Consider the following 12,936-nt stretch of genomic DNA (forward strand, 5'->3'; position numbering starts at 1 on the left):
ATGAAATGTGTCTACAGGGCTAATACTACACCTTGGCTGATGTGCTAATCCATGTTGAACATTTTAAGCCAAATTGCAACGTTGGTGACTAATCCAAAACAGAAGTTATGGCTGCGAATGTAAGCACCTGTAGTATATTTTCAGTATAGTCACTGTAGAAATCAATTATCTTGCTCTTCATACTGTCTAGCACTATAATTCTGAAACTACTCACCACAGAAGGCTGAAACGTTGGTGATTCATTCCTTGGATACTGCAGATAATGCTGAGAAAAAATATCTGAAATTGTGTGCGAACAAGTCGGGTTTTTGCTGAGATGGTCACAATTTTTACGTATGATTTGTACCAAATATTTATATTTCATGCGGTTTTGTATCTATGATTTTGTGACAGCAGGTGATGATAACTAGAGGTGCACCAATATCGATATCAGTACCGATATCGTGATATCGGTGAAAAGTTGACTTTTTAGCAGATATTACACATAAGTACTATAATTGTCCACAGTATCCTATGGTTGACTTGGTAGTAGGGCTGGACGATAGTGAATTTTTCAATGTCCGAACAATAGTAAGACACTGTTCACAACAGATGATAGTGAAAATCTACTTATTACCTTCACAGAGATATGCAAGGAGGGATGTACTTATATGGATATGCTAAACAGCCTTTTTGGACTGACCAAATATTATTTTTACAAGTGTTTTGCATGAATATTTGCATATTTTTACATTTTAATTACTGTCCGATAGTAATTTTTCAAACGATAGGCGATACACAACAGCGATACTATCCCGATATTCCGATATGTTCATACCATCCCCCAGCCCTACTTGGTAGCACAATGGTTAAAGCATGAGTCTCAAGTTGTAAAGGTTTTCATGCAGCACGAGTCTCAAGTTGTAAAGGTTTTCATGATGGCCAGGGTTCAATTCCTGAGTTTGTCACATTTTTTTTCTTTTTTACACACCTTTTCATCACAACTTTTTCAAGGTTCTTTTTTTCTCTTTACATGGACCACCTTTTAAGCTTTTAACCACTTTTTTTTTATCGTGTATTGCAGTGTCCATACAGAAAACCTTTTATATAATAGTTAGACACCAAGACCAAGGGAACTAAGCAATTTAGTAACCCCGATGTCCTGAGGCTGTAACGTCCCAAGCGCAGCGAGGGTGCTACTAAGGGCCTGAGGGGTTACTAAATCATTTAGTTCCTGTTGGTCGCGGTGTCTAACTTATTTAGACTATGGTTTAAAGTACGTACCTTTATAGCCAGGGCATGAGTGTGGGGTAAAAGAGCAACGCAGAACAGCGGAGCGGTTTCTTCCTGACAGCGCCCACAAAAATAATTATTCAACAGGTAACCAAAGTAACGGCTAGAGCTACAGTACATATGCCATTTTAGTCTACTATTTGTCCAGAATTATTTGCAGAACACGGAGGAGAAGAGTATTACAGTATTATCAAGTACTGCAGTGTGCCTTTCATGTTGTAATTATTTATCATGTACAAAATTGCTTGAGGGCGGGTTACTAAGTGAACATGTGTAGGTGACTAAGTGAACATATCAGGTGACTAAGTGATTTAGTAAACCTGTAAATGAGCCATACCATAGTCTAATTTTAATTGTACCACACCCTCGAATAGTATCATACTATACTTTAGTAATCACTCTTTACTAGTGCTCTCATACCTTTAGTATCATCTCCATCTTGATTCAAGGAAGGTATTGTCCTGGTAAAACTTAAACGGCCGTCACAATCAAAATTCCGGATCCTTATTTTTGGGCAAAAAAATAACAGTACCCCTGGGGCACAAATCAAGTAAATACGGTATACAAAATTTATCTCACAACAAAAAAGCTAATTACTTTGTTATGGTAACTTGCTATGTACATCACACAACACAACCTCCTACCTCTTGTGTTCTTACAAGTTGATCATCACCTTCACTAATACTATCATCACTCTTCTGTTCTGTGACCTATTGTTGTAACTTCTGTTACCATGGTAACAATTAGTATTGTAACATAACTATACCTACCTCTTGTCTTTGTGTCAATATGATCTCCATCTTCTTCATTTCATCATTGCTGTAATGATCATCATTAACACCAATCTCCACTTCTTGACAGACTCCACTGTCCACAGCTGACTTTAGTATTAGACAAGCTCCCTCCATAGTAATGAAATTGCTCACCACATTTAAACTCCTAACACTGTTGATGACTAGTAAGTGACAGTAAGAGTAATACCACACGCCGCAACCTCCAGGCTACTAATCTGACTTTTAATAAGTTCTCCTGAAATGGCAGTGACACCATCATCATCAATGTTGTTGGATGACAAGTCCAATTTCCTAACACTGTTGTTGACTAGTGATCCTGCTGCAAGTGATCTTGTTCCAGTAAGAGTAGTGCCACACCCACTAACATACAATTCACTAATCTGACTGTTACTAAGTGTTTCTGTAATGGCAGTGATGCCATCATCACCAATGTTGTTGTCTGACAAGTATAATTTCCTAACACTGTAGCTGATTAGTAATCCTGCTGCAAGTGATCTTGCTCCAGTAAAGCCTTTGAATTACCTAACCTAATAAACAAAATTGGATACTTTAAGGCAAGTTATAGCTACAAATAAGGTGGAATAGAAAAATAGGATTGCTCTGAAACCAGTGTTGTATGGTATGGGACGAAATGACAGAATATTCTGATAACACACAAATTAGAAATAAGTTCACACCCATAACTACGCACGGTATCCCTTGCGCAAGTGAAACAAGATGGTTTTTCAAGCTTGTTATGACACATTGGGAATTTATACGGAGATGACCAATCCTGTTTAAAAATATGCTTAAACAATTACCATAAAATTGCACTCCATTTCTCAAACTTTTTTAATTGCTATGATATTATTACAATAAACCTTTGGTTTATACAAAGTGGCAGTTTAATAGGCAGATTTTGAGCAGGGATTTATTGATACTTATTTCTCTTAGCCATCAATTGTGAAGTGTTTGTGGTGAGGTGGAGACCATACATGTTGCACATGGAATGCATCTAAAATGTATATCAAATGATATACAGTCCTTGTAATAAAATGTCACAATGTTTTATGGACTTGGTAGTGGAGACTAGTGTAAAACATGATTTCTCACAATTGCAGAAAGTTTTTGAAATGTATGAAGTGTTTTCATCAAGTAATAGAGTCTTGTTATTATCCCTAATGTTTTGTTGTTGGGCATATTGTGTAGTTTACCAGGTAACTACAACTGTTTGTAGTTCAGTATGTTGCTCTGGTATGTTTGTGTAGGGTTGAATGAGATGTGAATGTAACGGAATGAGATGTGAATGTAACGGAATGTTTTGTGTAGGAATATCATGGTGGTGGGAGCATGTACTTAAGGTACACATAAAAGGAGCAATATCTATTCTGTTTCTTTAGCAACACAACGTAGTAAGTTCATGTGAAGCTATATACAGTGAAACATTCAGACAACTATGCTGCTGGCAACGGGAACTACCGATACACACTCACAGAAACTCAAGTGGGGGTTCTTCATTCCATTATTATTCACTAGAAGAATAGGTACTAGAATAAGCTTTGTATAAAACGTTCTCTTCCCTCTGTGTGAATGGCCAGTTTCACCATGAAATAAGTTTGTCCTGTAAACTTTATTATAGGAAATGTGTAATTTACAGAGATGTTTCTAATCCATGTGTAACATATATATTTGTGGTGGAAACAGGCCACCCATGGCTAAATATTGGCACAATTATTCAAGTGTTGATGTTATTATGACCAGGGCTCATCAGACAATACTTTCGAATTGCCATATCAAAACTTTAGTAAGATATTCCGAATTTCCGAATAGGATACGCCCGTTTCATATAAAATAACACTGTCTTCTAAACAAGGCGCCATAACTTCCGCATACTGTGGTTGACAAACACAAGGTTTGGCTTATCAGATTCCTCAATGAAAGATTTGATTCATGTCTAAGTTCTTTGTGTAGTAACAAAGGGAAAGCTAAAAAGGAGCCTTGTACCACATATTTTATGTGTTCAGAATGCCAATCAAAATTTTCACAGTACATTTCCTATGGGGAAGCCATATAAGCACAGTGTCTATTACAGCCCTTTCCCAAACTTGTAATGGAGCCAAACCATACGTGCCTGTTGTTGACACCTTTGTTGTTACAAACAATCATCTGGTTGGCTGAAATGGTAACTCTGTTGAGAAAAAATCTACTTTAAATTTTCAGCTGTTTTTCAGGATTCAGCTCAACGTGAACATACTATAGCATGGTGATCTAGGTCCCAGGAGAGAGACGTCTTGTTTTGTTAAGACCGAGGTTAAGACAATTACAACATAACTACAGGGGTCTAGACTCAGGAGTACCATGCACTGGGTGGGCAGTACAGGAGTCCTCCAGTGCCTAACTGGTATTTTAAAAGTTCCCATCTAGAAAAACACAGAATGGTGATCTCCACTAACCTGATGGTGGCTGTTGTACCGGACTATTTCGGTTGCTGGAAGATTGAACCGGTCCAGACTGAGGTAAAGTGTTCCCATCATTTTCCATACTGTAACTTATTGTATCTGTGTACCGGTACTTCTCTGGCAAGCGCCATGCATCTTGTGCGCCTAATTAATGAGTTCCGTATAGTCCCGGATACTTCTGGCAACACGGTAGCGGAATTATTCATACACTCGTACGACTTGTTGTACCTCGTGAAGGCGTTTAAATGACTGATAAGGACCAGTCTTCAGCGGCCGGTCAACATGGACATTCAACTTCTCGTGGACTTGCAATTAAGAGAGTCGGTAAGGAGGGAGTGACGCTTCTCTCTATAATCTATGCTTCTACCCTAATAAAAGGGCACCATTAACACCCGTAGTGTTAAATGTTGCGCCATTAAAAGTAACTTAGTGAAACTATGAACGTTTATAGTCCACTGAGTGGAAGCGGGTCTGTTGCTAGTCAGTTATATTATGACAATGTGTGGGTGTTTGTAACGTGAGCTGTTGTACTTGTCATGTATGCCCCGCCTACCCCAGGGGGTTGATCATGAAATTGCTCCCAGGATAGGGATAGCATGGTAGTTGTTCCCAAAGGTGAGGAATTTGTATAGTTTTAGTAAATCCCTACCACTCCCACTAGTTGGGGATTTTGGCCTGATATGATATAATAAAAATTATAATTCTGCTCCATTAGTGGGGCATTTAACTGTTTTGTGCTTGTTAGTTAGCTGCATAGCCTGTTTCTTAAACTATTGTAGCCATGCTGTGTGGGCACTAGTGCTGGATGGAAAATTGATTTTTCAACCCCCACCATTTTCCCCACTAACCTGGGAGGGGGATAATAGGTGTATTGCACTATAGCCACTTAGGGAGATTTGTGGAGGCCGTAACGGTATGTTGCATGGTTATCTCCAGCGAGAATTCACCACTTGGAAATGTTACTATACTTGAAACGAGTTATAATAAATAGAAAATATATATACAGTGGAACCTCTCTATTACGGACATTTTAGGACCCAGAAGTTTTGGCCACTTTTTGCTGTAATATAGAGGTTTTCCTCTTTCAGAGATAAAATATGTATTAACCAGACCTGTTGGGACCAAAATTTTTGTCCTTGTTATGGAGGTTTTTTCTATTGTGTCCTTAATTCGGGGAGTTTGTTAAGAGAGGTTCCACTGTATAAGGATAATACATATTCAATATTGACATCACTTGGCAATGCTCTCAATTAATGGTCGGTATTAATTTCAGCCTCAACTAGTAAAACATTTTCTCCTATCATTGTGTTATGAATAATGATACTTGTACTGTTCCATGGTATGAAATTAATGATGCCAGTTTAATAACACTCACCCAGTGATTGGAATAACGATTCACAGAGAAGCAATGCAGATGTGGCCACTGATCCTGTAATAATCATTTGTGTGCGTATATTAATTCCTGTATGTACAGTATTGATATTCTATACTTGTACACATTATTGCGTGTCACTTCCTTGTAGCATCACCTTCAGACAATCTTGTTGAGATGTTGTCATTAATCAGAGTCAGGGACCGTCATGTCTCAAGGACACAGCGTGTAGCTAACCTCAACATATTAGCCAAAGTAACAACATAACTGTGAAGGGTCCGCAATTTGTTCGAGATTTTACAATCTTGTGGGAACTAAACAGAACTTTCAACGATATCAAATCAGATGACAATTTGTTATCAGAATTTTCCTCAGATTTCATAATAGCTAAGATTTCTCACAGGCTGTATGAGATTTCAAACATTTGCGGGCCATTCTTTTGGTTTCATTAATGGATACTCATTATTACATGTAGAAAGTACGGGAAACACCACCAGATAATGAAAGTGACATAGAACAAGTTGTTTACAGGTAGTTGGCAACCTTCATTTTATTTGTTGTTTAATTGTTGTTATGGATACACAGTGTACGCTGGTCGCTATGCAGTAAGGTGCAAGAGGTCAGAGCAGGGGGCTTGCGGGTGTTACGTTATTTATTGATCAACAACACTTCATTTAATCTGTTTATGAAATACCACCTGGATAAACTGGTAGTAAGGTAAGCTTATTGTTGGGGGTGTGCTTGTATTATGGTGAGGTGAGCCAATTCTAAACTTTTGGGACGGTTTTTCCATAACTCTATTCCTGGAGGCTCAATACTTTGCATACTGAATGCTTTTTGCATCTTCAAAAATAATATAACAGTTGCAATGTCCTCGCTACTTGATATACTGGTTGTAGTAGTCCCTATTGGGTTTATTTGTCACGTAGTATTTCATCCAATCAGATGTTTGGACAGCAGTAGTCAACACGAGACAGAGAGGATACAAGCCTTACGGTTGATGAGGCAGGTGCTTCATGTTGCTGTGGAAAGATTCCCGCGATCATTTGCAGCCTCTTTGGTCTCCATATCAGCACAGACCAACAACTCACATGATCCCCTAGTGTGGGCCAGTGTCGGAACATTGTGTGAACTAGGTTAGTAACTTATTACCATGACAACTGTTACTATAGTAACATCACTACTGTAGCCCTGGTCAACCCTAAGTTGGCAGCTCAAAGTGGTGTTGTCAAGGTGTTGCTAAGGATGTTGTTAACCTGTCAGGTACTCTATGTGATGTGCAGTTATTATTGAACATGACTACTAGAGAGACTAACTGTATTGTGTCAAGGGTGGAATTTTCACGATTTGTCACTATCCAAGGGCAAGTATTATCTATATGAAGTGGAGACTTGAATTTTGTACATGTGATACTGTGATTGGTTGAATACTACCCTGTGAACACCACCCTGTGAATACTTCACTAGCTCATAGGACTTGACAAATGAACATCATTATTGGAAAATTTTCATGAAGAGCTATCAATTTGCAAAAACTAAAACTGTGATTTTTCCCACAAAAAACCACTGTCATTACTACAATAGCTAACCAATGTGCACACCTTGATAATCAGGACACTTGTCCATGGTCCCATTTGTATTAGTGTACACACATTTAGACCCCTGAAATCAGGACACCTCACTAACAAGACACCTTGATAATCAGCACACCTCACTAATAAGGACACCTTGATAATCAGGACACTTTTCCATGGTCCTGTTTGTATTAGTGTACACACACTTAGACCACTCACCTCAGTAGTAAGACCAAGCTTAAATGACTTCGGATATTTTAATGATAAAAAATTACACTGGGAATTTCCCCAATATACTGTATATGTACAAATTTTCAAGGGATGTAATTTTCGTGGATTTCGTGTTTGCTTTCAACAAAATTTCGTCCTTGAAAATTAACGATTATTAGGGTTACTCTATGCTTTCCTCAGTGAAACACAAGTGATCCTCAAAAATGAAACTGAAGTTTGTTGATCCCCGAAAATTACGTACCTTGAAAATTTGTACATACATTATCGGTACATATATGGTACTGTTTGCATGCATGTTCTTGTTATGTGTCTACAGGTAGCAAGGATAAACGAAGCCATAGTTACAACAATGTTATGTCTAGTTAATCACCCGGACACTCGGCAGTATATGTATGCACATTTGGACATTGAGGTGAGCTACGCCCCTTTGTTGTGATTGGCTAGAAGGTGTTGTTGCAGAGTGTAATGGCACCAATCACAGACCTTCATTATCAGTTTGAAGCAGTGGAGCTTGATATGAAGAAAAGTCTGTAAGTTGTGGGAGTGTCTTGGTCAGCATGTTATATATGTGTGAGGTCAACAATATGAAAATTGAAGCTTAGTTTGCTACAATTACTGCTGGCATATATATAATATATATATTTGGAGTGAGTTTTGCCCAAAACCTTTGTATTCTCATCACTTGTCATAGTATCCAAAGAAATACGGAGAAATTGGTTATGTTAGCAGTTACAGAAATTTATGCTAGAGGCTCTTTTGACAGCATTACAAAAACTTGTACCTCAACAATAACCTGTTGTATGGTAACTGTTAATCAGAAATTGAAAATATTTGTTCCATTTTAAGTGTATGTTCTATTAGAGTATTTGTGATTTCTCTAGTTGCTCAAATAGGTGAACACATGTTCACTCCTATTGGTTTTGTAAAAAACATGTTTACACGCTAAATCATCCATACTAAATCTATGGAATACTTTAAATACGGTAACTCTTGTCAGATAGGCCGTAACATTTGGTTTCTTTACTAGCCCTTTGATACAGGCAAGGACAAGTGAGTTATGAAGCTTCAAAAATTAGTTGGTTAAATGCCTTAGTTGGTTAAATGCCGTCACACTCGAGTGGTGTAATGATCGATTTTGAAAATAAGGGCTTCATCATTTTTGAGCATCAAGTGGTGATCAAATTTGATTAGTCACCTCATCGATTGAACTAAGGTAATAAGCACCGTGGCGTTTAGCCAAGTAAATACGGTATTAGCAAGAAACAAAATAGGGTACAGGTGAATGTGAATAGACTATATGTGGGCTTAAAATATCTAACAATTCACTTATCAGTTTTAATTGCCTGATGTTTACAATTAGCTTCTGGAGTCTATTATGCTATTTGAGCGTACAATTATTCTTTCTAGCAATTCTTTTTAAATTTACCCATTATTCCCAAAATTATTCCTGAAATTTATCTAGAAGCAAGTATTTTAGTGAGTTTTTTGCAAGAGCGACTGCTATATTAGAATTACCGTATATGACCGTATTAAAGCCGGGCTCAAATACACGCAGGGGCTCAAATATACGCCGGGTACAGCTAGGAGACTGTCATAATAAACGCCGGGGCTCATTTAAACGCCGGGGTACTAATGATATGTACTGAAAGGGATTCTAAACTCGTGACAGCTGCTAACTATACAGTGATGTCTCGTCACCAGTCTTATGATGTCTTGTCATGTTCGACTATGCCTTCTCTTCTGGTGATGGCCATAGCGTATTTATCGTGGTCATTGTCATCTTTCCACCCGACTTCCAATGTTTCACCCAGCAGAGGAGTCCAAATGGGTTTATGTACGTGATGGGCTATGGATTTCGTATTTCGAAGGTTACTTGTACTGACACCTGTCATTCTCAACGAGTGGCTAGTAAGAAATAAACGCCCGGGTCCAAATTAACGCCGGGTCAAAAATGATTTATAGGAAATAAACGCCCGGGCTTCTATACGGTCATATACGGTATACACTGGGAGTTGACTGCTCTATTAGAGTGTATTGATCTTTTCAACCGTTTTCACACTTGCACTGTTTCAGTGTTGTATCCAAAAGATTTTTGCATCACACTACAAGAAAAGCTTATAATTATGCACTAATTATTTGTAGAACTCATCCAGTTATTCCAGCCAATCCTTTTGACTACCTGTTATTCCTGAAGTTAAAATAACGTATAACCAATCAGAATTGAGTAGTTATGCAATTGTATTGATAAAGCACACATAGGAAGTTGTTCTCATCTGAAGACAATCATTACTAGCATGTTGTAATTAGCCAATCTCACTGTGCATAAGAAAATATTTAGCCAGAAGTGAAGCACAGCCCTCAACAGTTCTTCGTAAGTACTATTATGAACTCTTGTTTGCTTACACTAGATAGAAGAGATCATCTCTAGTACACTAACTACTTATATCTTCTAAGTTTAGCTGGCTCACACCTGTGGTTAAGAACCTCAAGCACCAAGTGGTATTATTATTGCCAACCTCCTCAATATCATCACTTGAGATAGTGCTGTCAGTGGTTGTACTATTAGAGTATTTCTGGTGCTAATTCAGATTACGCTAACATGCTCTTGAACTTGTACACACACACTACATGCACACACACGCACACACACACATGCACACACACATATCAACTAAAGAGATTTTGTCACAGGGATTTTTGCTGGTAATAATTTACCATATAGTCTAAAGATTTCAAGGGATAAAACTGTCACTAATTTCAAGGTGTTTGACCTTACAGTATATTGTGTTAGTTATAAGCTAACATGACACATGGTTTGTGTGTGATGTGAAAAAATTGTAATTCCGACACAACCACAAATAAAATTTCTCCTCACAAGATTTAGGCTATATGATAGTTCATGACATAATGTCCCTGTAAGAACCGGTACTTATAAGAGTCCATCATTATATAGGGAGGACAGAGAGACTCATGTGGAAGCCTCTAAAGTGGCATTGACAGCCATGTTGAAGTCATGGTCAGGTAAGTCCCCATCTATTTAAGTTGAGCAGCTAGTACCTAAACAGATCAAAAAGTCAGTCACACTTTTTCACTGGATCAACTAGTACTACAAGTTACCCAAATTTCACTCCCTTGTGTTATTCCATTATTGAGTTATTGTCTTGAGGTATCAGCTCAACTTGAATGTACTACATTGGTCTGTCACCATATTTGTCCCATGGGTGTGTCACCATGTGTATCCCATTGGTGTGTCACCGTGTGTGTCCCATGGGTGTGTCACCATGTGTGTCCATTTCTTCCCAGGTCTGATCTACTTGTCACAGTCTGGTGTTATCCGGACGTTATTAGAGGTGCTACCATTGGCTGATCCATTTGTACAAGTGAGGTATCCTCACCTGTGATTGGTTGTATTTCAGCCGCTCCTCCAGAAAGCTCTGCTGGAAGTGTTCTTTGACGTATTCCAAATAAGGATACCTGAATGGACTGAGTGTTTCATTCAAGTACTTAAGAGTGTTGGTAAGTGTATTAGTATAGTGACCTGTATGTCATGTGTATTAGCAAGAGTATATAATGGGGAGGGCTCCCCATTATATACTTTTGGTATTAGTAGTGACCTGTATGTAATGTGTATTAGTAGTGACCTGTATGTAATGTGTATTAGTAGTGACCTGTATGTAATGTGTATTAGTAGTGACCTGTATGTAATGTGTATTAGTAGTGACCTGTATGTAATGTGTATTAGTAGTGACCTGTATGTAATGTGTATTAGTAGTGACCTGTATGTAATGTGTATTAGTAGTGACCTGTATGTAATGTGTATTAGTAGTGACCTGTATGTCATCTGGTTTATGTGGACACTTTACCTCAACAAGTCTTGTTACACTGGTCAACTGCCAAAATATTTAGTAATTCTGTGAAGCCCTTTAATTGCCAGAAATGTTCACCACAAATACTGGTATGAATCAGGACAATCATGCTGTAGAGTGTAGTGGAAATTGTTGAATATCATTTGTCCTAATGCAAGTCCATTGGATAGAGCAAGACTGACTTGTAAGCAAAGGTCAGCAGGACAAAATTCTCCCTTTGTGCCGGAGGTCTTGATGAATTGTTGTTTAGCGGTTACTTACAGTATTATGACTGTACTTAACTGGTGTTTAATCTCTCAACTTTTGTTCACAAAGTTTCAAGTAACTGCTGTAATTGTGACACTGAAAGGTAACCATCCCCTTGAATTGTAGCCTCTCATTTGTTGTACCTACTGGGATTATCAAAACATTCACTCCTCAGCTAAGCACCTACTGGAATTATTAAAACATTCACTCCTCAGCTAACTGAGTTATCATAACTATGTTGTGCACTAATTAGAGACATCCCAGTTCTCCCATGACTGGATGCTGGACGAGGGATGGATTGCAGAAGAGGGGATGTACCTCCTGCCCCCTCGGATTACAAGCAGGTGGGTGGGGCTTATTGGATCATGTGATCCAGCAGTAATGTTAATATGTAAGGGCCTTGGTTATCCAAATTGCAAACTCCAATGGTATCGACCAATGATAAAAGTGTGAATTGTTTGGATAATTAATCCTTGTTCGTTTTACAGTTACACCTCCTCAGAATGGACACTTTGAAATGTTCGTTCAGTCATTTTCAATTCCAAAAAAGGGTTGGATAACCAAGGCTTTGGGGGAGAGTATCCAAATGTCTCCAGTATAGCCTGTACAAACACACTGTCCCCAGTATAGCCTGTACAAACACACTGTCCCCAGTATAGCCTGTACAAACACACTGTGTTAAGTTCACCTTTTATCAAATTAACACCCCTACTGGTAATAGAGAACTACCATTGTGTTAACTAGTTACGACACTCTCCCTCACTACACAATAACCTAGCTCTCATTTTATATAGGACCAACTTGGTCATCAGCTACTTGTCAATGTTGTTGGTAACGTTGATCAAATGTGGCCTTTCCAAGGTGGGTAGCAAGCTCATGTGATCATATGCATGGATCATGTGAGCCACAGGCATTTACCAAGTTGTATGAACGTTGCTACAAGTCTATGGAGCAACAAAGAGTGGCTGTCAGGGCAACTGTGTTGATAGGGGAACTGATACACTTTGTGAGTTGTGTGTGTTTGTATGGGGTGCTTATCAGTTTGGTGGGTGCTTATAAGTTGGATAGGTACTTATTAGTTAGATAAATATTTCAAGGGGGAAATTTTTGAGGTTTTGAATAACACATTACATCATCCTCTTAC

The 12,936-nt window shown here is 38.4% G+C and overlaps 1 protein-coding gene across 3 annotated transcripts in view; it reads left to right on the forward strand.

The window, feature by feature from the left end:
- The first annotated feature begins 4,677 nt into the window (after positions 1–4,677).
- The window catches only part of LOC136255571 (rapamycin-insensitive companion of mTOR-like), a 28,380-nt gene continuing 20,121 nt past the window's right edge, over positions 4,678–12,936 (forward strand). For 2 of the 3 annotated variants that reach the window (XM_066048361.1, XM_066048363.1), the window contains exons 1-14: positions 4,678–4,828; positions 6,028–6,131; positions 6,352–6,407; positions 6,462–6,593; positions 6,822–7,012; positions 7,066–7,139; positions 7,997–8,092; positions 8,140–8,210; positions 10,634–10,701; positions 10,984–11,060; positions 11,109–11,196; positions 12,046–12,136; positions 12,587–12,653; positions 12,703–12,798. In XM_066048361.1, coding sequence (XP_065904433.1) covers positions 4,750–4,828; positions 6,028–6,131; positions 6,352–6,407; positions 6,462–6,593; positions 6,822–7,012; positions 7,066–7,139; positions 7,997–8,092; positions 8,140–8,210; positions 10,634–10,701; positions 10,984–11,060; positions 11,109–11,196; positions 12,046–12,136; positions 12,587–12,653; positions 12,703–12,798 — 1,290 coding nt within the window. In that variant the 5' untranslated portion in view covers positions 4,678–4,749. Of the gene's footprint in view, positions 4,829–6,027; positions 6,132–6,351; positions 6,408–6,461; positions 6,594–6,821; positions 7,013–7,065; positions 7,140–7,224; positions 7,244–7,996; positions 8,093–8,139; positions 8,211–10,633; positions 10,702–10,983; positions 11,061–11,108; positions 11,197–12,045; positions 12,137–12,586; positions 12,654–12,702; positions 12,799–12,936 lie in introns of those variants that run through there. The other variant, XM_066048362.1, reaches the window with a different exon arrangement.

The sequence above is a fragment of the Dysidea avara genome, chromosome 5 (assembly GCF_963678975.1).
Source record: "Dysidea avara chromosome 5, odDysAvar1.4, whole genome shotgun sequence".
NCBI lineage: Eukaryota > Metazoa > Porifera > Demospongiae > Dictyoceratida > Dysideidae > Dysidea > Dysidea avara.